The sequence below is a fragment of the Lates calcarifer genome, linkage group LG14 (genome assembly GCF_001640805.2).
Source record: "Lates calcarifer isolate ASB-BC8 linkage group LG14, TLL_Latcal_v3, whole genome shotgun sequence".
Classification (NCBI taxonomy): domain Eukaryota; kingdom Metazoa; phylum Chordata; class Actinopteri; family Centropomidae; genus Lates; species Lates calcarifer.
Genome location: NC_066846.1, coordinates 13,263,821 through 13,288,371, shown reverse-complemented (window position 1 = coordinate 13,288,371; position 24,551 = coordinate 13,263,821). Strand labels below are relative to the sequence as shown.

General features: G+C 42.1%; 1 protein-coding gene across 12 annotated transcripts in view; it reads left to right on the top strand.

Moving 5' to 3' along the window:
* The window catches only part of dysf (dysferlin, limb girdle muscular dystrophy 2B (autosomal recessive)), a 71,498-nt gene that overhangs the window by 39,020 nt on the left and 7,927 nt on the right, over window positions 1-24,551 (top strand). For 8 of the 12 annotated variants that reach the window (XM_051075427.1, XM_051075432.1, XM_051075429.1 and 5 more), the window contains 11 exons: window positions 2,261-2,320; window positions 10,231-10,329; window positions 16,550-16,678; window positions 16,896-17,051; window positions 17,141-17,232; window positions 18,957-19,127; window positions 19,217-19,359; window positions 21,750-21,889; window positions 21,977-22,065; window positions 22,763-22,858; window positions 23,004-23,145. In XM_051075427.1, the coding sequence (XP_050931384.1) occupies window positions 2,261-2,320; window positions 10,231-10,329; window positions 16,550-16,678; window positions 16,896-17,051; window positions 17,141-17,232; window positions 18,957-19,127; window positions 19,217-19,359; window positions 21,750-21,889; window positions 21,977-22,065; window positions 22,763-22,858; window positions 23,004-23,145 (1,317 nt within the window). The remainder of the gene's footprint in view (window positions 1-2,260; window positions 2,321-10,230; window positions 10,330-16,549; window positions 16,679-16,895; window positions 17,052-17,140; window positions 17,233-18,956; window positions 19,128-19,216; window positions 19,360-21,749; window positions 21,890-21,976; window positions 22,066-22,762; window positions 22,859-23,003; window positions 23,146-24,551) is intronic. The other 4 variants (XM_051075434.1, XM_018704783.2, XM_051075435.1 and 1 more) reach the window with 1 other exon arrangement.

Here is a 24,551-nt window from a genome sequence, read left to right as displayed (position 1 = left end):
TAACCTGTAATTTTACTAATTTCCATTTATTCCCATTAATTCTGTATATTTCTGTTAATTCTGCAAATTTACATATATTCCTGTTTATTCCCATATATTTCCATCAATTCCCATGGAAAGTACACCCTGATCCTCGTATGCCTCCTTTGTGGGGACCCAAGAAGCTGTTGGACCCCACATTTATAGTGGGCTCCCTATTTTTTGGTGGTAAAACAAGCCTGATCTTGGACACTTTTGAGGACTCTGTACATCGACTTGCATTCATTTCCTGCAGACTTAACCAAACCTTAACCTTGAACACTGACCCCAAAATCAGCTTTTTCCCAAGTGGGGACATGATTTTTGTCCCAGATTGGAAAAACTGCCCCCAGTGAACTGGGATTAATCCCCAAAAAGGAGTCTATGTCAAAAACACACAGACATGCACACAGGAGTTTTCCATTTTCTTGCGCTGATGCAAAAACTAAATTGTCTTGTTGTGTTTGAGGGGGGTGGCATTAAATGTTTGGTGACATCCAAGGTCCAAAAATGTGCAGCATGAGCTCAGCTAATTTTCATCAGTATGTGTGTGATGAGTCCAAGCAGGGGTGTTGAAATTAATGCACACACCCTGACATTAACGTCCCCCCCCCCCCCAAATCCAATTAAAGTGCTTTGACATCAAAACAGCTCTCTGTGTGTGGATACAATAACAGTGACGCAACCGTCCAATACATTTGCGGTGACAGCTAAAACTTCTGCACGCTCGTCAACCCAAAACGTTTGCAGACTCTGAGCAGGGCTGAACAATTAATCATTTTTATGCAGTGATTTTAATTTGAGGGGGAGAAACATTTGGTCAGCAACCTCAACAACAAACAGCATTGTTTTATCTGGTTGTTTTCATGCAGAAATAAAACCTAACTTTGATAAGGATTAGAACAGAAACACCTGTCAGTCTAGTCCACAGACCACCTGCATCTTATTTTCCCCTGTCTTTGGGTGGAAACATTGATAGGGACAAAAATCTTAGGAACTGGGAATCAGCAAGCGCCAATGGTCAATCGTCCACCTCAATGGATGTTCAGTGCTTGTTTTTGCCACTGACAGGCTGCTATTATAGTGTCTGACAACATTATGGATTAGAATTCATACAGAGAGGAGTGAGATCCTTTTTGTTTACCCAGAAACATCACTGTATATCAATACCAGACTCCATTGAAAAATAAATTGATAATTTTACCGATCAGAACACAGGAGTCTCTGGAACACCACTGCTTCCATCTTTTAGTTGGTTTGTGGTGTTGTGGTGAAAGAAGTATCCAGATCCTTTACATAAGCAAAAGTATGGAGCAAAACCCAGAAGATGGTTAGCTTAGCTTAGCATAAAGTTGGGAACTAGCTAGCCTGGCAACTCTGTATAAGCACAACTACATGTTTTTGCACTTTGGAAGTGCTGTTAGTTGGATTTTTACCCTTGAAATGAGCTGTGCCAGCTGCCTCCCACTGTTTTCAGTCTTAATGCTAAGCTAAGCTAGCATTGTACTGACTGTAGACTTATAAAATGCGAATGATATTGATCTTTTCATCTAACTCTTTGTAAGAAAGTTTACTGAACATCAGTCTAATGAATGAGGTTAAACACATTCAGTATCGCAGATGACAGGTTTTCATTATAAATTGATTAATAGTCCAACTAATATTAAATTGAGTATCTACAGCAAACAACCCAAAGAAAGTGTGACCCAGCTTTGTCCCTTGGATCTTTTTAACCCATATTGTTTGTATTCACGCTCCGGATGCGTCCTTGCCTTGACCTTCCTCTCTACTTCTTCTTCTTCTTCTGTTCCTCCATGCGCTCAGCTCCTCCGTGACCTCATGTAAACACTTTTTCTTTCTAATTGGGGGCTTTGTCGCGCCTGATTAGCATTAACGGAGCGCCGCTGTCGGCGCCTCACAGAGCGCGGGACCTCCCGGGGAAAGAAAAATGGCGACAAGCTCAGTTTTCCCATGTTTTGGACACCGTGTTTTTGATTAATTGTTGCTGTTTGGTGATGTTTGTGTGTGTTTGAGTCACTAATATGTCTGGTAATATTAGCATCTAATGCCTAATGATGCTAGTGTTAAAGAATGTAGTGTGTTTTGAATTTATTTCTAACATTACACACCTTCTTTTTGACTGATTACCTGTTGTATACAACATACTACAGTTCTTCATTGGCTGATCTAACCAGCTAACCTTGAAGTGTATATGTCTTTTATATGTGTATGTGTCTTATAGCTTGCAGATGGAGCCAGTTCAGCAATCATTAACCTTTCAACCTCTAGCTCCAGCCTTCATGTAGGTAACAAACTCACCTTTTAACTCATTTCTTTCATTCATGTTCAAACACTTAACCTGAATGTCAAACATACTTTTTCCATTTGCCTGCGTTAAACCTTGATTTTTTTAACCATCAAATTTACATAGATGGTTCTACTTTTCTTTCTTCTTTGCCACACCTTCATCATAACCTCATTTTCCTCATGATATTAGAGAAATGTTGAGACAGATCTGTTCACACTGGCAACAAGCAATGTGGATTTTTAAAACATAAATACTTTTATGTAACCTCACATTTAATACATTAATTTAAAAGCTTGTATGAAAAACATCTCAGTTATGATTTAAAAAGCACACATAAACAGCTGTTAATGCTAACGTTGGCTATGTAGCAAAAATGTATGTGCAGCACCTTTAAAAGAATACCTGATTTAATATTGTCGGACTCAAAGTGGACAGTTTCAAAACAGTATGAAAATCGATGCAGCACAACTACAGATATAGGTTTTATTTAATGTGTTCTTCATCCATTTTTCCTCAAAACTTGGTGCCTACATTACCCACAATGCAAGGGAAGCTGCTGACAGATTTGGGTGTCTTGTGGTAGTGGTGGCTAATGTAACCTCAAATACTAGCAATGAGACTCTTCCCTTGGAACAAACAAGATGTCCGTATGATAAATATGAAGTTAACACTTGCAGCAGGTTAGCTTAGCTTAGCATAAATCTTTGTCCATATTTACCGTGATCTGCCTACCACCACCACCACCTCAAAAGCTTTAACACATCATATCTCATTTGTTTGACTCGTACAAAAACGAAAGTCTAAAAATGACTATGTAAGTGTGGTTTTACAGGGACCATTTCCTGGTCCCTCAAATATGCTAACCAGCTGTTGGTGGAAGCTTCATATTTCGCATTCAGACATCATCAGTCTTGTCGTCTAACTCTTGGCAAGAAAGCAGAAATGAATGGACACCAAGGAACTGTAGGAAAAATACAAATATCTATGATTTGTATTGCAGGCATTCAAAAATAGTCAGGAAAAAGTTCATATTTTTATGAGGAGCATAGGAACCTGCTTCACTTGCAAGGCAGCAGACAGTAGCAGAGATCTAATTTTAGAGTAAAAGTCCTTTTATTGATGAAGTTTATTTTAAGTAAGACACTGATGGATAACTCTGGCTGCAGAGAGGTGAAGGTTGATCTGGAAGGAATGAGATAAAGACGAAGAACAAATTTGTTCTTTTGCTTTTGGATGAAACAAGAAACTTTTACATTTTTTTGCTCTTTTGGTCTCGACTCAGGAAAATACTTTATACGCACACTGAGCCGTTGTGGTTACAGAAGAAATCTGATCCCAGATTCGAACGGGAGACCACGCTCCTTGTTACATTCTTCCATTTTATTTATCTAAGCCAGGTCAATTTGACGACTTAACTTGACCTGGACCAGACTGTGCACACAAATAACACACATCCAGTAGTAGCTCTCTCCCCACTTGCTCGACAGTAATTGGGGATGATTCCTTTCTCTCCAAACAAAGATATTTGTTTTATTAAGGGTCAATATTGAAACCAGTCAAATTAAAGGCTTGGCTTTCTTGTCTGGATGGGGCCAAAATCAACAGAGCTGCTATAGATCCTCTATACCACAACTCTCTGTAAGCAGACAGTTACTGAAGGCTGACAGAGGGAGGGAGGGATAAATGAGAGAGGGTTGAGGAGGGAGAGAGTGACTAAAAATGAAGCAGGGGGAATGAAAAGAATCAGAAAAAGTTTGACTTAAATGAGGAAAAAGAGGGGAGGGTTAATATCTCATGGCACCAGAAAAAAAAAATACTCGCTCTCTCATGTGCTGTAAATCCTGGCTTCTTAATCTCTGGGTTGCGACCAAAAAAACGGGTCATGGGCGTATGTCTGATGATTACCAGATTACCGCAGCGGAGTGTGCGCTCAGCAGTTGCGCCTTCCAAGGCGGATCAGTCAGATTTAGTTTCAGAGTTGGAAAAGTTTAAGAAGATCGGCTGTCAGTAGGGTCATGGCTCCTCAAACCCTCGGAGGCACTGACCCCCCTTCGAGATATTTGAGATCATGCGTCGCTCAGATGGAAAATGAACATTGTGTGTCACGTTTCATCTGCAGCATCCAGGCTTGATGACAGTATTTGTCACGGATCAGACCAAACCTCCGTCTTTTCTTGTTTTTTCACTCCTTCCATAAGTTTAGTTGCATTTGAAAAAGCTGTCAAGTCGCCTCCACATAATGCGGCTTTTGTGTCTTATGTTTTCTGTTGGTGACGTGCTTTATATGAATTTGTGCCCCTTCAATAATTGTGGTTGTACTGGTGCCTCTCCTCCATCATTAATTCCCATCAAAACTATTCCAGTTTTTCGCCAAAAACCAGTCAAGATTGGTTAAAATCCCACTCTGAAAATGTTGTAGTTTGCCTCTAGTTCCATAAATCCTTCCTGGCTGCTTTCAGACCAGAGAAACTAACTGAAATGGCTTCATGCCAGGGGACATTGTGGCATTTTTTGGGGTTTATGAAACACACATTTATGGCCTTATAATGACACTGTGACCAGAAACAAGATGTCAAAATAGCTTACTAAATCATTATTGTTTTTCTTGTTCTGCTAATTCCAGCCACAGACTGATGTAAGCTGCTGTTCACCTCCAGAATCTGAACGCTGCACATATTTTGCTGCCCAGAATGTCATTCAAATGTGTCCCTGCATGTCTGGATGACATGGCTGCAGTGCTTTTATTGGTTCACTGTTAGCCAGACTTTAGCACATCGGATACTTGTGAGTTAACAATCCCTATATGGCACATAAAAACAGACGTCTGTGGTTGGTTATTTATGTCATGTCGGTCTATCTAGTAATTAGTTACTGATTTCAGCTTCCCCAATGGCCAAAAATATCAGTTAATGCAACTTTAAAGGTGCTATATGAAAGTTTTTGCTATTGCTACATAGTCAACATTAGCATTAACACCATCACTCACTCACAACAAGAAGCTGCGTTTGGTGGCAGATAAAACGCCCCTTTTACGGGTTCAGTATGTTTGAAACAAACGTTTAAAGACAATGTCTTTAATCATGCCTAAAGTTAAAAGTTCTTTTACCCATTTTTCTAAGGCTGGATGAAAAACCTGCTGTCACTGTGGAGAAAGAGACATGATGTAGTTTTCGAAAGAGAATGATGGTTGATATTTCAGACAGTGCATCCTAGAAGGTATATTTCTCTTGTTGCACTTGGTTGTCCAGACCAAAGTGACAGAAGAAGAAGCAAACCTCTGCAAACAGATTTGTCAGATTTGTTTTGGTACAGGAGGTTTTAGATTCTGTTAGACGATTCAATAAGCACTTAGGTTAGGGCACCCGTAGGTTATGTACGGTATAAGTGCCATGTCAACATGTCTATGAAGGCTCCCAGGCTTGTTTGTGAAACAATGGCTATATGTAACCTAAACACCTAAAAAACTCTGACTGTTTACCCAAATTTAGCCCAGTTTTAACCGAAACATGCTGCCTGCAAATCACCTTACTGGCAAAGAAAAAAACAACGTAAATATTTTTGTAGAAGCGTCATTGGTGGCGATTTTTTTTATCTTTAAAGTGGTGATCCCTCCATGTTGCAATGGTATCTATCACTGCTAATACTAACTACCCACTTCTTCTTCAGGTTGTTCCAAACTATAGCGAGAAATCTGGTATGCATCGTTTCCTACACGTCAGAAAAATTTCCAAGAAAAGAATGAGCAGGCAGCTTGAGCGTAGCACAGCAAATGGAAAAGCTTTTTGGGAATTGGACATAGATTAAGTCACTACTGTGTAATGTCAATCAGTGATAGCAAAGAAGACATTTATTTATGTGAAAATGCCGCAGAATTTTACTTGAGTTTTGGTGCTGTGCCTCAAAACCACAGTGGAGGGAATGACAACAACTCTGCTGAAACATCTACCCCAGTTTTTCCACATTCTTCACGTTGACCAGTTTATTTTGGAGATACAGAATGGGGTCGAAGAAAATCAGTGCAGGTTTTTGGCTTGATGCGGAGGTGGTTCGGGAAATTCTTTCTCAAAGCACCAAAGCTGAAGACACTGAAGCTGTGTCTTTATATTGAGGTGAAGAGGTCTGACACAATGGTCTGAAAGTCTCCTCCAGTTGTGATGTGTGGAAATCAGCTCCAATTCATAACCTTCGTAGCCCCCATTGTCCCTTAATCCAGGGGTGGCCAGTCATGTACCATACAGGGCCAATAGTCTGCAGGTTGTTATTCCTATCAAATGCCTCAGCAGGTTTTCACCGAGTGCATTAAAGCTGCTGGAGGCTCATGATGGTCCATGGTCTTAAAGTTCCCACTAGGCATGGGACGATATGAAAATTTCATGTCCTGATTTTCCTGGACAAAGTAAATGTAATTAATGAAAGTATTCTCATCATCCCTATGATGGAAATTCAGTAAAATCGTCCCATCTCTGCTGTTTAAACCACTCAAATTTACAATGAACTGGATCATAGCTGTTCCTCATGTGAGATTAAGTGGAGTGTCATGGCTTGGACTTTAAACTCCTGGAAGTTGTCAGGGATTATCACTGGTATTTACACTTTCTCTTCAGTCAACAAAAAGCTCTTGAATGCTCCAACAGTTCTGCGTCTGGACTGGAGGGTTTCGAGGATTCAGCTGTGGAGCTTTGACCTCTGACCCTGCTGTGCAAGGGATTTCCCACCACCCAAAAGAAAAGAAAGCCTCCATGGAGCAGCTCAGAAACCCAGTCTCATTCTGCTCGCAGCGTTCTTGGCAGTGCCAGTCTGGTTTGGTTAGCCTGGCTTTCCCTGCAGGGCGTAATGATAGGCTACAAACCACACTGACACCCTGAACAGACCACTGCAGCCAGTGTGTGTGTGTGTGTGTTTATGTGTGTGTGTGCGTTCGATCTCTCAAGTGTATACTTAATACAAGTCCCAGTCTGGAGCGCTGCGCCAACGGCCTTAATCTGTCTGAATCAGGAGTCGTGGACTTGTGGAGCGTACACACCCTGACACACTCTGGTGGGTGCACGCACACAGTTTCTGGCGCCCCTGTCATCAATGCTTGGCACCGGCCGCACTCGGAGGACGCATTAACACACACCAGACACTTCACGCCTCAGACACCGAGCGCCATACGTGTGTGTGTGTCATGTCCTAGTTAAACGCCACGTGCTGCCCTTTTCCATGCCATGCTGCCACTTTGGAAAAATGAGGAATTCCATAGTTTTCCCTCCCCTCCCTCCTCAGTTTGTGTGTATATGTGTGTGTCTCTGAGTCTGTGGGAAGTAGGAGAAAGGGGATTCCACACCAAGCCAGTGCCATAAGAGCACTTTTGTTCTACATTTATGCCTAAACACACTCACAAAGGAAAAAGTGGTGCATGCGTCACAAGTGTGTTTTAAGCTCGAGTGTTCCTCAGAGGGTTGAAGGTTGCAGGGCGGGGACGGGTCGAACTGAAATGTATGTTTTTGTGTGTATGTGTGTGAAGGGGCCAAGGCCGGTAGTTTGATCTGTCCCATTGGTATTCCCCCATCTTTGTAGTTTACTCATTGTGTCGGGGCCAATGAGCTGCCGTCACCACACACTCTCAGACAGACAGAGGTTTTGCTTCTGTGAGAAAATACCTATAAAAAAAAAGAGTGTTTTAAAAGCTACCACTGCTCCACGTTGCCAATGTGAACAGACTTTTAGTAAATTTGATGGATGACACTGCTTCATACTTGAGAAAATAAAAAGTCTTGATAAAAGCAAATAACAGGGTTTCATTCAAAGATGTTATATATCCCCCCTAAAAAATCATATCTTATAAATCAAAGTGACTTGTATCCAAGCCACAAAAAGCCATCAGTCAACATTTCAAAAACAAAGATATTTTATCCTCCAAAACAGAACGACATTGTAAGTAAGTGCTGGCCTCAGGATGACTCATTGCTGTAATAGTAAGACTTTAACAGCCTTTACTTTCATGCCAGCAGTCATTTTGTAATACAGGGATTTATTTCTTTTCTATTTTTTTCCTTTTTTTAAACGGCGTATGTTTCATTTTGGAATGAAATCCTTAAAGTGTTATGAGAATAACTATTAAGAAATGTGTTGAAAAGCTACTTAGGCTGTGTTTAATCCTGTTATTTTAGTGTGTGTGGATGCACTGTGTCAGCATTTGTGTGTCTGAGTGTACAGCACAGTATATAATGACCTTTAACATCTGTCTAACTTGTCTTTTGCTCTTAACGTGGACGCTAGATGTTACAGTGGGTAAGTCTGTAAGAGGTCCTATAATGCAGCAGTGCATGATATTTGAAAAAAAAAAAAAAAAATTTTACTAATGTTTCTACTGATTAAGCTCATGAATCTGATAGCGTAGCGCTAATATGACAAAATGAAAAGAATCTAAAGAATAAAACTTAAGTGTGTGAATCAAGTCTCACCCACCTAAATATTGTTGTAGACCAAGCCCCCTACCCCCCACCCCCATGGCAACAGGGTCCTCCTGGCTTCCAAACTTCCCAGATCCCAATCTGATCCAGCATCTGTGGGACCTGCCAAACATTGTGTAGGTTCACCTTTTCCCAGTGTCCTTTAGTGGACATTGGCAGTGAATCCTTTGGGTCCTGTGGGTTGCAGGTTGGGGCCTCCATGGATCTGGCTTGTTTCAGACGATCCCACTGATGCTGAATCAGATTGGGGGATCTGGAGAGTTTGAACGCCAGGTCAACACCTTGGGCTCTTTGTTGTGCTCCTAGAGACATTTCTGAGAAGTTTTTGGCCCTGCCATTGGGGAGTGTCATTGGCATATGGGGTGTGCTTCGTCTTCAACAATGGTTAGGTGGGTTGTACATGTCAAAGTAGCGCCCAGATGAATGTCAGGACCCAAGGTTTCCCAGCAGAACATTGTATTGTAATGAGATGATCAATATTATTCAATTCATCTGTCTGTGGTTTTAATGTTGTGGCTGATCAGTATATATTCAGACGAAAAGACTTTAGCTATAATTAACATCCAGCTCTGCTGGAAATCAGGACTCAGAGCACAAAGTTTAGGACTTGGTCTTGACCTCACAGCCAAGACTTCAGTCTTTCTTGTGACTTGCAAAAACATTGCCTTTGTCCCATCTCTTCCTCACCATCTGAGTCACACATGCATTACATCAGCCGATACTAAAGGAGGTTAAACGTCAGACCCAGAGTCCCTGGACAAGCTGAAGTTCACTTTAGAGTATTTGCAGTCCCTGTAGAGAAGTTCTGACCACACACATCATGCACCCGGAGGCAAAAATAAGTCCCAAGAATGTGACTGAACAACATAAATGAGGCTTGAATTGTCCTGCTCATCTGTTTGGTACCTGCCGAACATTTATGTGCAGAGAAATGATGGAAAAGAGCTTAGAAGAATTCTCCTCATCTATACATACACATATATTTAGTAACTTTTTTTCGTCCATGTTGGTTTTGTTCCCTTTGTACCTGCTCCTGTTCCAAACGTTGCCCCTTTCCATTGCCTCAGAATGCCCATATACCATGACCTTAATGCCACAGAGCCACCAGAGGCAGATTTTTTTCTTTTACTCGTGTTGACGTGAGTTGGCTAACTCCATGTTGCTATGCAATCACTGGAAAAAATCTGAGCTCGGCACTGAGCTGCTCTACAAAGGCAAACAGCACTACACTACAGGGCTTTTCATGGGTTTTAAAGGTCAAAGGTCATTAATGGGTTTCAGTAATCCAAACATTTAAAGAAGAACAAGAATTTGAAGTGGTGAAGATAACATACATCTTAATGTTTTAATGTTTTTAAAGACTTATCTCACCATATTAAGCTTTTTAAATATCTCCAGTTCACTGTCACAACCTGCCGACCTCTGACCTCCTGAATATGTGACCAACAGGAAGAAGAGTTCATGGACTGGTGGAGTAAGTTCTACACCTCGACCGGAGAGAAAAACAAGTGCGGGACTTACCTGGAGAGAGGCTTCGACACGCTGAAGGTAAGAGATGCGGTGTGAGGTGTTTTTTAGATGCATGTGTGTGTGTTGAGATTGATAGATTTGGTTCACACAATAAGCTGAGGAGTCATTATACAGAAAATAAGTGAGTGTTTTCAGTAATTTATCAGGTAAAACACCAAATATTAGCTGGATATACAGTAAATTTTATGTATTTTGCACTTCACTACACGCTACATGCTTGGTAGCTAACATGAGACATGGTATTCTGGTAAGAATCAGCAGCTAGTAGCAGTAGCAGTGCTAACATGAACCCAGATGACACAGAGTTAGTGCTTGCAGATATGAACTGTAGATTTACCAGATTATCAATGGGCAGCGCAAGTCAAAAACACAGATTAAAACTTTTCACTATCTTATTAAATTCAAAGTTACTAGATGCTAATTGCTAGTTTTCTTTTGCAGTCCATGCAGTTTATGGCACAAAGACAAAAACAAATCTTCATGTTGAGGCATTCTTGTTAGCATTTATTATATTTATTCTTATCCATTGATTTTTCAGTCCTCCTGCTGCTAACAGCCGTGGCTGGAGGCATTATGTTTTTGGGTTCGTCTCTGACCTCATGAATGCAATGACATCTCAGTAATGCCTTGAGGAAATTTCTTCAACTTCGGCACAACCATTCAGTGGGACTCTAAGGTCCTTTTGGTGGTCAAAGGTCAAGGTCACTGTAATCTCACAAAACATGTTTTTGGCTGTAAGAAAAATTCAAACATTTTTACTTCTAATAATGACAAAACTTAACACAAATGTCTAATAGGATATAATGATGAAGTGATGACATTTAATACCCAAAAGGCCAGAGGTCAACTTTACTGTGACATCATAATGTTGTTAGAAAGAAATGAACAATAATATATCAGTAGTAAAAATAAATTGTAGTACTTGTGCATGTGTGTGTGTGCAGATGGAAATCCAGGCTGAAAGTTGTGTTTATGCATCTGTTGGAGCAAAGAAAGGTTAAGAAACAATGAGAAATTGTAACGAAGGTAATCAACCAAGTAGGAAGACGAAAGACAGAGTGTGAGAGAGGAAAACATGAAGAAGATGGAGACAGTGCAGCCCTTTGTTCCACTTTCTTAAAATGTTTTGCTTGTTGCCCCAAACTTCACCATTTAAATCACATTTTTGCCGTCCTGCCAGTTCCCTCCGTCAGTCCGTCCCACCATCCTCCTCCTCCTCCTCCTCCTCTTCCTCCTTCACCTCCCTCTTCTTCTTCTTCTCATGCCCCATCCTCGCAGTCCCGGCGCCGTGACATTCCGGCCGTTTTCCGAACAACTCCAATGACTCATCCGTGGTGAATTCTCCTCGGGAACGCCACAGTGGGACACTCACCGATGTCGGCGAGTCCAAAAACGAGCGATCACGTCAGCGGTCATCAACGTCTCTCTCTTTGGTCCTCGAGTCTGCCACGGTTCAGCCACCGTCCCAAGAGCAACCCCCCCCCCAACTGCCGCCATCATCGCCCACGCTCTGTTCAACCCTTATCCCGATTCTCTCGGCCCAAACGCCGACCTTTTCTTCCACCGGGACTCAGAGCACACGTCAGTCTTCTTGTCTGATGCCCAAACAAATGACTAATCATGTCAGAATTTAGCCTTTTTTTATTACTCTTAAATTAAACCTCTGACCTTCTCCCTTGAAAGCCATTTCACATCAGTGCAGCAGCTTTAACTCTGTCTTTTCTCTTCTTTAATGGAGATTTTACTTGGTCCTTCAGCTTTCTGCATGTATCCTTACTTTTACTAGGTTTGTGTAAGATTAATAAATCATATGATCAATTTTGGATGCATCAGTCAAATATGTGGCCAAGTAGTATTTGAAAATTACCTTCAAACCACCAGACATGTTCCAGAAAGGTCTTGTCATACGTGCTCCAGCGTTAAAGTACATTTCTTTGTCTTTTCCTTGACATGAAAACATTAAAATGCGGCTAATGGCACAATAGAGAACAATAACAGCTCGCCCAACAGTCGCTGACCCCTGAAAGGCTCTTTCCATTTTTCTAGTGGGTGTATTTTTTGTTCAGGAAGCCTATTAAAATGGTTTCACCCTGGCCCGATGGAAACACATCTAAGTCGCCTTTTGAGTTTTTGCGACATTTCAAAACTTTGCTGAGAATTTACTTGACAGCTGGATGGAAACTAGCAAAATGACCAATGAGCCACTGGTTCCACCGTCGCTTTGCCTCGGTTTTACCCTCTCCTCATCCCCTCCCCTCCACCTACTCCTGTGCCAACGCCTCCTTTTTATTTATCCCCCTCCCCACTCCACTCTTTTCTTTCCTTTGACAAACCCTTTTTCTCAGATCTGCTACTGTCACAGGGAAATGAGCCACTGTTTCCAACCTTTTCCAGCCTCCTTTACCTTCCTCTCACCCCCTTCGCTGCCACCTCCTTTCTCATCGCACTCCTGCCTCCTCTGTTCCCTCTGCCCTTTGACGATCTTTGGGTCGCCGCTGTCAGCTGAGGCACAGTTTCCAGCCTCGCTCTGACCCGAGCTAAACCTCCCTCTCTCTCTTAATACACTCACCTTTTCTCTCAGCCTCGCTCTCTGCTGTTGACTCCTTTTCTGTCACCTTTATGTTTCTGTTTCCATCCTCTCCTGCCACCATGGAGGTCTACTAGAAAGTGAGCTATGGAAATGGCTAAATATATCACGACCAGTTAAGCCAATTAGAAATTAGAACAATCTGAATTGTGAGGCTAAAGTTTCATCCACTAATGATAGGGACAGTAACTTAATATGATCTTATAATCTTAAGTAAAAGTAAATTGTCTGAGAAGGTATATTGATCCAAATTCACTAAATAAACTTTCTGAGTAAGTAAATTATGTGCACAGCTACTGAATTAATTCTGGTTGGAGTGAATAATAATCATTTCAACAGATGTTTTTCACCTTTTTATTGGAAAAAAAAATCAGTATTTGTGTTTTCCAGAATCGGATTTAAATTTGAAAAATGGTTGAGGTTGCCCTGATCTGGGCATCAAGATGTAGAAAATATGATTTCTAAGCAGACTCATGGACGTTTAGTCATGATGGACATCAGAGAAAATTGCATCCTTGGAAAGTGCATATCACAGTGAATCTAAAAGTATGTGTATCATCTGGGCTCAGATTTGACTGAGCTGTGACTTTGAAAAGGAGCTATTTTTTTGCACTCTGGGTTTTAAAGTGGCTTAATTACGTCCATGTGTGGCTGCCGGTGGGTACATCACATCACCACATTTCTTGCCTCCACCTGCTCAGTTTCACCTAATTCCTTCCTCTCCCCTTTTAACCTTCTTTGTACTGTCTTCTTCAATATCCTCTCTCTGTCTACTGTAAAGTCTCTCTGTCCTTGGCTCACCCCTCTCCCTCCTTGACAGTAGAATTGGTTGGTTTTGCTTCTGTCACAAAGACGCTGCTGTTTCCATTCTTGTTATGACTTCGTTCATCTCCTTCCCTTTCACCTTCTCCCCCCACCAGGTGATTGGAATTAGTTGTCCTTCAGTGAGCCAGTGTTTCCAGACTTTGTCATTTTGTCATTTGCATCATCCATGCTTTCTTAAACCTCCTCAACCTCAGCTTCACCTTTACAGAAAAGTATTTTCTTTGATTAAATTACTTTATTTCAAAGGCAAAGAAAAGACTCTAAGAGTGCAAAGAAAATAGAGTTCATGAGGTAATAAAAGATGTTAGTTTTAGATAAGACAATCCTTCCTTTTTACTACCATCATAGTTTACAACCATATAAACTCATAGCTCTGATGTACAACTATGAATGTCTCCTTTCCTATTTCCTGGATTAGAGAAACTTTTCACCATTGGATGCACGTCTGAAAACCCACACCTGTTGTTATCTAGTGTATGTAAGTCTGCAAAAACCTGTGAAAGTTTGTTAACCCATTGTTCGCTAGGTTTGATTCAGCCGATCTGGCGTTTCAACTCACCAGAAGAGGCCGGAATCTGGGCTACAGCTTGATCATTTCTTCTGTCTGTCTTACATGTTTAATGCGTGCTACGAGATCAGTTGACTTATCAAATCTGACGCATGAAACTTTTCATACAAGTGACTGATCTTTTATAAGATAATTTTTGGCTCATTAGGAGGAGGTGAGGATGGCAGGAACTTTGCGGCACTGTTCGAGATGAGTAACTGGACAAACCACGATCTTTCCGGAACCCTAACCAAGTGGTTTTTGTGCCCAAACCCAACCATTTCAACCCAAACTACATGGAGATTCTACACAGATTGATGCATTTCCCTGTTTCCAGTCTTTGTGCTAAGCTAAGTTCGGTAGATTCTGATGGTTGCTTGTGTGGTATCAGTCTCCTCGTCTAATAGAGGAAAGATCTATTTAAGAAGAAGTTAAATCACTAATAATTGATGTGGTGTTTGCCTATTACCTCTACGTATCATATACCAACCCTACAACCACTAGTGCTTTGTCTGAACCTTCTCCCCCTCTCCCTTGGTACTGGGTTTGGTGTTTGAGTATTGAAATGAACTGCTGTTTCCAGGCCTCTCTTTCGTTTACATCATCCCCCCTCATCACCCTCTCTTTCTCCCGTTCCTCACCCTTGCTTTTCCAACTCTTTCACCCCACTACGCCCAAAATCTTCGACCATATACCCTTCATTCCTCTCATCATCATCCTCTTCCTCCTCCTCCTCCTCCTCCCTCTTTTTTTCTCCTCATCTCCCGCATCGCTCTTTCCTAACTAACCTCTTTGTTCCCTCTGGTTTTTAATTACAAAAAAACGTTACAGACGATGGAAAGCATCTTGCTGCTTTCATAACCTTTCTCCTCCCCCTTTCAACTCATTTTAATGGATTACTTTCGACGCCAGTATCTCAAAAAACCACCAGTTGTACATCATACAAAGAATGACAGCTCTGTTTCTTTTTTATTTTTTCAAACAACACTGCAAAATTATGTGTTGTCAAATAATGAGATTGCTTTTAAACCAAAGTCTCTGGCTAAATCTACTTAATTTTGGGGGGATAAAATTGGATGTATGATTAAGTCTATGAGGAGGTATAATACCATGAATTCCGTGGGTCAAGCTATGGGCTAAAACTTGAGCCATCCACCCATTTTTTTTTTAAACTGGTGACATTAAAAGTATGCCGAATTACCTAATATCTGTTCCTGTTTGCAATAAACCCATGCATGTGGAGACAACTACCACTGCATTACTGTGATACTGAAGAAAACTTAAAAACGTGATAATTCTCAAGCAAGTTTTGTTTTCCTGGAGTTCTTTTCTGACGATTTCTGAGGATGGAATTCCCTCCTGTGCTTGACTGGTTGAATTCATACGGTCCAACATTTTTCTTCTTCTAACATAGGAATAAAACAGCATTTATATTATATATTCACCCCCTCCCTCACCCTCTTCCTCCCCGTCTTCCTCCCCTTCATAATAGCACAGTAGTTTTGTGAACCAGTTTCCAGCTCGCGTTTTTTAAGAGTTCGCCTTTTCAGCAACACGCCGCAGGGCTGTCATACTTCGATGATAGGGAAAGAATGAGGGAATGTGTGTGTGTGTGTGTGTGTGTGTCAGTGTGTGTGTGTGTGTGTGTGTGTGTGTGTCTGATGTAAACAAACATCGCTAATGAAAACAAATGAATCTTTTTGTGCTTTTGACACATAGACGCCCCTGCCCAGATACATTATGTACACATTTAGACATGCTGCACACACACACACAAAGAACACACAAGAACACACACACACACACACACACACTGTCTTGTGCCAGCCCCTGCAGTGCGAGTGTAATATAGTGTTGAGTAGCTTTTGGCTGCAGTTTAAATCCAATACCAGTGGAATTACGTTGGCCAATACTCAGCTATGATGCCATATAGAATAATGTGTGTGTGTGTCTTTGTTCGCTCTGTTGGCAGCCTGATAAAGACTGTTAAAAATAAAGCAAATACCGCTGTGTGTGTGTGTGTGTGTGTGTGTGTGTGTTTCAGTTGTTAACCATGATGTTGTAAAAATTAATTATTCGACAAAAACATAGAAAAACATGAGCATGTTGTGCATTCTTTCCTCTCTTCTTCTTTCCTTTTCTTTCTCTCTCTTTTCTTCTTCTTTGTCTCTGTCTTCTTTCTCCTTTCATCTTTCTTTCCCCCTCTTTTTCAGCCCTTGCCTCCATCTATTTACTACGTTATACCCTCACATCTAAATACGTAATCTCCTCTTCCTCAGGTGTACGACCAGGAGTTGGAGAAGGTCGAGGGTTTTGAGGGTCTCTCTGATTTCTGTCAGACGTTCAAACTGTACAGAGGAAAGTCTCAGGACGAAGGAGAAGATCCATCAGTGGTGGGAGAGTTCAAGGTAAAGTTTTTAAATTCAGTTATGTTACACTGCATTTGTTCGCCTTTGTATTTATGTAGAACATGAGTTCGTACTGACCTTTATTTCACTAAAATTCAACTTTACGTCACTTTTTAATCTGAATTAAAATGTTGATTTTCCCTTATTGATGCTCACCCCTTTAACTGCATCTTGTCCACTCTGACCCCACAAACCCTTCCTCCCCGTCACTAACCAGGGTATGTTTAAGATCTACCCCCTGCCAGACGACCCCTCCACCCCTGCCCCCCCGAGACAGTTCAGAAAACTTCCTCCCAACGGCATTGAGGAGTGTTTGGTCCGAGTCTACGTCATCCAGGCTCAAGGACTGCAGCCTAAAGACACCAACGGGAAGGTACAGAACGGTATCAGATTACTATTATCGAACAGTTTACTGTACAGAGGAGGCTGAAATAAAAAGACATGAACGCTTTGTGTTTTCAGTGCGACCCCTATGTGAAGATCACCTTGGGGAAAAAGACCATCAGCGACCATGAAAACTACATCCCCTGTACACTGGACCCCGTCTTTGGAAAGTACGTAATGTCCCCTTGAGCTGAATCCAAATGTCCGGACTTCCCAGAATTTCCAAACTCGCAGACTACTACGGGCATGTTTCCGGGAAGTCTGCGAGTGTTGAGGGTTGATCCAAACCCACAGCTCATCGAGTCTGCAGACTTCCAGGGAAAAGTCCAGTCCGGGTGCAGACTTTATTGATGTGATTGTGAAGTGGTTTTTGCCTCCACCTCTTCAAACAGAAACACCCACTGGGTCACTTTTTGTTAAAAAAAGACAACAAACCCCTTTCGATGCCTTGTTTGTTTGCACTTTGACACAGGGACCTGGGTTTGAATGTGTTTCTGAACATGTGAGGAGGTCATGCTCTTTGTCCCCTTCATATAAGTAGGAAGAAAACATCCAAAACACACGTTTAGCTGTTTATTTTCCTTCAGTTTGTCTATTTACGTCTGTACATTTCAATTATAATACAGATCTTCAAAGGCCCTTTATTCAAAATGAGTTTCTTCTCATATACTGAGCCACAAATCTCCACTTCAGCAGCTTTTACATGCACCAAACTTTCCAGTATTATTCTTATCTATATTATTAAGGTTTATACAGAAGTGTTTGCTCGTATGTCATTTATAGCCTGATTTATAGAACATTTTATACCTAAAAAATGGCAAAGATTGATCATTTTATTGACTGTTGAATCTAATATGTCAACAAATTGAAATTTAGAACAATATTGAACCTGGCTTTACCCAGTGTTTCTGGGAAATTAGCACATTTTTAATGAGATAAAACCTCAGTCTTCAGTCTGTTTTAGTGGACTGACATGCATTGAATATGAGGCCTTGGAAAAACCACCTGTTGCCTCTGAGTTTTCTGGGTTCTCACTCCTCTTACGTTCTCACTTTTTTTAGTTTAATTGTGTCACATATAATTGTGGTTTTAGTTGCACCTACTCACAAAACTCACAGCTATTTAACTAACAAGCTAAATGATGGGTGGATTTGCTGTTTCCAACCCAAACACATTACTCAGATTGAAGCTAATGTGATATTTTCCATGAAGGTATCACAGGGTTTACAGTCACATTAACAGCACTGATGACCGCATGCTTGAATTCAACAGATTGAGTCATTATCTGATCAGTTTTCCTGCTCATTCTCTTCATTGTTTCCTCCGTCCTTCTCTCTGCCTCTGAGCCTTGTTCATCTTCAGACCAGTAGGGGTCACTACACTCACACCAATCACAGCATCAGGACAGAGAGGAGAGCTGAGCGAACACTCAGTGCAGCTCCTGACAGACTGAAAACTCTTTACATCTGCTCACAGTGAAGTTTCATCTTCAGAGGTCAAAGTTCAGATTTCCTCTTAGTCTCTTTACTCTGAAGATTTGTTCTCATGTTGCACAGTGTTAGGACTCAGGGTCACTTTGAAAACAGCTCGTCGCCTCATGTCACGTCTTCTCCTTTCATGTCAGCCTCCATTCTGTTACATCATAACACAAGAACTGTCACGTAACAAAAACATCACGTCGCGTCACGCCATGTTACAAAATATCATGTAACGTTTCCAGAAATGTCGCTTCATGTGACGTCAACTCTCATCAAGTCAAATCACATCACGTAACGTGGAACTACGTCAAGTGCAACCACAGCATCACATCATAAAATATCAGGTCGCAACCTCACGTCCAGACGTGGTCACTCTTCAGCTCCTTCAGTCGTTGTGTCTTGTTTTTTTCCTCCAGGATGTTTGAGCTCATCTGTTCCCTCCCTCTGGACAAGGACCTGCGGGTGATGCTGTACGACCACGACATGCTGACCAAAGACGAGAAGATCGGCGAGACGGTGATCGACCTGGAGAACCGCTTCCTGTCCAAATACGGAGCCATGTGCGGTCTGCCCCAGTCCTACTGTGTGTGAGTAGTAATCACCTGACCTACTGTTCCTGTATTCGTTTTCAATAAAGTTTAAAGAGCGTCACACGTGCTCTCTGTCTGCGTCTAAGGTCGGGGGTGAACCAGTGGCGAGACCAGCTGACGCCCCGGCAGCTGCTGAACAGAGTGTGCGAGCGACAAAACCTGAGGAAGCCGGTCTACCAGGACGACGTAGTCCACTTCAGAGGAGACCAGTACACAGCTGCAGACCTGGGTGAGCTGAGCGGATGTTTGTGTTGCACCATGGGAAGTGTAGTTCGATTATTGTATCGCACCCGTCGGACTTTCTGCTGCACAGATTTATATCGTCCACATATTCACGCACAAGTGTGTGTTCAGTAAATTCACAGCAAATAAATCACTCTGCACTCTACTCCCACTCTCCCTCCTCTCTTTTTCTTCCTTCGCTTTTCTTCTTTCTTTCCATTTTCTACCTTTTTTCTGTGTCAATTTCTTCCCCCTCCACCCTCACCCTTTTCTCTCACCCTTTTCTCCCTCGTCATCCCTCGCCTTCTTTTCTTTCTCTGCTTCACCTCTGAATATTCTCTCCATCTTTACTCCGTAATCATTTTGTTTTTCTTCATTCCTCTCTTATTCTGTCCTGCTCTCTCCTGTCTCTCCCCACCATCCATCCATCCATCCATCCCTCCTTCCCTCCCCCCTCTCTCCTTTATCCCTCATCATCCCTCCTTTTTCTCTTTCTTCTTTCTCTCACCTTTATTTTGGATGTTCGTCACCACGCCTTGAGGGAATTTCTTCAAATTTGGCCTGAACGTTCATTTGGACTCGAGGATGAACTGAACTAGATTTTGGTGGTCAGAGGTCAAAGGTCAAAGGTCACTGTGACCTCACAGAACATGCATGTGGCCATAACTGGAGAACTACCAGCCACTTCTCTTCAAGATTAGGTGATCATGCCTCCATCCTCCCTTCACTCCTTCTCCTCCTTTATCATCTCAGCTGTACTGTCTTTCTTCTTCATCTTCTCTTTTTAATCCCTTCAATCCTCCCTCTTTTTCTCCTCCTTTTCCTCCTCCCCATATCTCTCCTCTCTCTCCCTTCACTCCTCATCACTTACACCTTCATCCATCCCTTCTTTCACCTCCATCTCCTCCTCTGCTGCTAAAACTGCAGAACTTCGGGGAGAGAGAGGGGGGAGGAAGGGAGGACGGAGGAGAGGAGGGGGGAGGGGGAGTTAAATCACAGGACCACCTGAAGAGCAGAGCGACGAGATAAATATTCAAGATTCATTTTAACTCACACACACACACACACACACACTCTGAACACACACATATGTTCCATGGCTGGTGCGATGCAAGGTCACGGTTGTCGTTTTTGGTGATTTATGGTGCAACTGTGAGTGTGAGAGTGTGTGTGAGTGTGTGTGTGTGAGCCAACGTCAACATCGCGGTCGTCTCTCGGTTAGCGAGGAGCGACCGCTGCTGCCGTTCTCTTTCCACAGTTGCCGCGGTTACCGTGCGTCAGCCCCGCTGCCCCCATCGAAAACAGCGATTGCTAATTGGCCGAGAGGCCGCGTGCCTCCTCTCCTCCTCCTCCTCCTCCTCCTCTATCTCTCCATCCCCAACCTCTTTTCTCTCCCTTCTTCCTGTTTTCAACTTTCCCCTGGTTTTCTTTTTTCTCTTTCTTCTCACTTTCCTCCTCCTTTCACTCTTCCTTTCTCCCTCCACACCTCCCTTCTTCCTTTCTTTTTCTTTTTCTTTTCTTCCCTCATCCTCTCATCATTCACCTTCCACTCTTTTTCTTTACTGTTTTTCCTCCTCTCCTCCTCATCCTCCTTTGTCTCTGGTTTCCTCTCACCTTCCCTCTTTCCCTCTGCTCTTTCTTTCTCTTTTTTTATCAGTTTCATCTCTCCTCCTCATCCCTCTTTTCTTTCCCTGCCTCTCATCACTTCATTTTCTTTCTTCTTCTTTCTTTTTCTCTTGTGTTTTCTCTCTCTTCTTTCCATCCTTCTCCCCCACCTCTTGTTTTATTTTCACAATCTTTCTTATCATCCTCTCTGTTCCCATTTTTCCATCTGTCATCTTTTCTTCTCTCTCCTTTTTATTCACCTTCCTCCCTTTTTGCTGCTCTCTGTCTATCCATCATCTCCCCCTCTTCTTTTTCTTTGTCTCCTTTTGTTTCATTCTCTTCTCCATCTTTTCTTTTCATATCTGCTCTTCATTTTGTTTCCTTTCATTATCTCTCTCCTCCTCCTCCTCCCTCTCTCCTCTCCTCGAGGTGACTCTGAGTTTACAGTCATAAACTTTTGACGTTAGCTTGATGTTTTCATTTTGCTTGGAAACAGCACGGATTTTCCTCGTTCGTTTGTGGTGCTGAGACCAACAAGCAGCTTTAGTGTGTATTACTGTCTCTGTGTGTGTTTGTGTTTGTCTCAGTGTGTGTGTTTGTGCATTAGAGCCTCGGTGTGTGTGTGTGTTTTTATGTGAATAATGAATAATTCCTATGTGAACCACTCACCTCCCAGTCCGCCCAGTATTCTGTATTTCCATTCTCCACTCTGGGAGCTTTAACAGTCACTTAAAGAGCGCTATGACCTACACTTATACCTCATTGTGTGTGTGTGTGTGTGTGTGTTTTCAGAGGACAAACACGAGTCCAAACGTCACCTCGGTCCAATCAAGGAGCGACTGGCGCTCCACATCTTGAGGAAACTGGGATTGGTACCTGAACACGTGGAGACCAGGCCGCTGTACAGCCCGCTACAACCTGACATACAGCAGGTAACACACACTCGAATGGACGATTTCATTGTTTTTCTTCCTGTGTCCGTTCCCGCATGCTGATTGGTTGTCGTTGCCGTCCGTCAGGGGCGCCTGATGATGTGGGTGGACCTGTTCCCCAAGTCCCTGGGACCACCTGGACCCCCATTCAACGTCACGCCACGCAAGGCTAAGAAGTAGGAACATAAACACACACAACACAGTGGACGCACAACTCTGAGAGAGGAATGTCCAGGGTTCTGGTCAATCGTTTTATCAGTCAATCAGTTGGTCAGTCAGTCTTATCAGTTTGCCAATCAGTCAGTCACACGGTAAATAAACTGACCAATAGATGTGTAAATCAATGACTTTTCCAATCATTCAGTCAATCGGTTTGTCAATAAATCATTCAGTTGATCAGTCGGTCAGTCAGTGAGTTAGACAATCAATCAGTCAAGTGATCAGTCAGTCATAGTTGTAGTTTGTCAATCAATCGATCAGTTAGTCGGTCTTATCAGTCAATCAGTAAGTCAGCAAGTAAATTGATCAGTAGATATATCAATCTCTGTCAGTCAGACTTATTGATGGATATCTATGGATTAGTTCTTCAATAAATTAGTCAGTCCGTCAGTCCATCAAGGTGTCCATCTGTCAATCATTCAGTCAATTAATCAGTCAGTCATTTGGCTGAATTAATCAATCAATTGATCAGTCAGTACTTTACATCACTCGGTTATTAAGCTGTGACCAGTTGTTTGGTTAATCAGTCTTTTACAGTTTTACAATCAGTTGATCAATCAGTCATCATTTTCTCAGTCACACTGTCAGTCATTAACAGTCATCAATACACCAATAAATCTATCAATGGATGATGTAATCAGATCTGTTCGTCAGGTTTTTCCTGCGTTGCATCATCTGGAACACCAGTGATGTCATCCTCGATGATGTCAGCATCAGCGGGGAGAAGATGAGTGACATCTACGTTAAAGGGTAGGAACAGGAAGTGAATCATGACGGCTTTCCCTCTTCTTCTTCTTCTTCTTCTCTTTTATTCTTTCCTTTATTGTCGCTATAACTACCATCCTCTTAGAGAAAACAAATAATGGTGACTCCGTCTCCTTCCTCTGTTCGTCAGCTGGCTCGACGGTCACGAACACAACAAGCAGAAGACTGACGTCCATTACCGCTCTCTTGGCGGAGAGGGAAACTTCAACTACAGATTCCTGTTTCCCTTCAACTACTTACCCGCAGAGCAACTCTGTGTCGTCGACAAGAAGGTAGGAATCATGGGAAAGAGGGAGGAAGGGATGGAATGATTGCTAACCTCCCTAGCGCCTTTTCTTCTACAAGCCAACCATTAAAGGTGCTATATGCAGGTTTTTGCTATCGTTACATAGCTAGCGGTGGAAAGCAACACCAGTGTTAACTGAAGTTAGCCCTGTCTCACCTCATGCTAACCAGCTAGCCCTGTCTCACCTCATGCTAACCAGCTAGCTCCCAGCCAGTCCCATCTCGTAATACCACATTGTGATAGCGAGTCACTGTAGCGTTCAGTCATTGATCCAACAAGACTTACTGGACCTGAAAGGTACCCTCAACCCTCTGACTGAAATCCATTGATTTAAAAAACCATCAGAGTCCCCTGACTAATCTACAGTGACCACCAATTAAGAGAATTAATGACGTGATATTTTCAAAGAGGAGTGAGTTAGACATTGTTGGATCTCTGAGACTCAACAGAAACATCTAGTGAAGAGCTAAAATAACATCACGCTGAAAAGTGGAATAACAACAAGGCTGTCATTTGCTTTTCTTGGCCCGAGAGCGAGCCTCTTTAGCCGCTCGCAGCCGACATGTTTTACGACGGCGTTCGCTCGCTTGTAGCAGCATCTTCAATCAGCGAGCAGCTGAAAAGACGAGAGGGAGTTTTAAATAAAGTGAAAAAAACCAACTCTGCTGGGTGGAGAGCTTTTACTCCAAAACAGAGCTAGAGCCAGGAGTTGAGTTTATGAAGCCTGAAGCCTCAGTGGTTGGTGATATAATGACTGAGTCACAGGGACTGATCAACAACACTATCAACTCATTGTCAGACTGTGATGGGTGGCAGGAAAAGTCACTCAGACTCAATATTCTGACTTTAAACTAAGAAATTTCCTCTGAATTCTGCCTTTAACTGAAATTTTACCTTCAGTCTCAGCTAAGGTTTCAACTAACGATTATTTTCACTATTGATTTGTCTGCCGTCTAGTCTTAAGAACAGTGAAAAAATGTCATGTAATGTCATAAATAACAAAGAAAAGCAGAAATTCTCTCATTTTAGAAGCTGAAAACAGAGAATATTTGGCATTTTTTCTTGAAAAATACTTTAAACCATTGACTGATGATCAAAATAGTTGCCCATTATTTTCTCTGTTGATCCACTAATCGAATAATGGTTTAACTGCTGCAGCTGTTGTCAAGTTCTCAGAGTTACTGCTGCTATGAATAATTAAAAAGGTGCTATATGTAAGTTTTAGCTAATGTTAGCATTAGCAGCTGTTTACTTACCAGTCTAGAAGAAATGTTGTGAGTTCAGCATCAAACTTCAATCCTGCACTTGCCAAGAGCAACACCAGTATTAACTGAAGTTAGCATGCTAACCAGCTTGCTCCAGCCTGTCCTGTATCATGATACCACTTTGGAA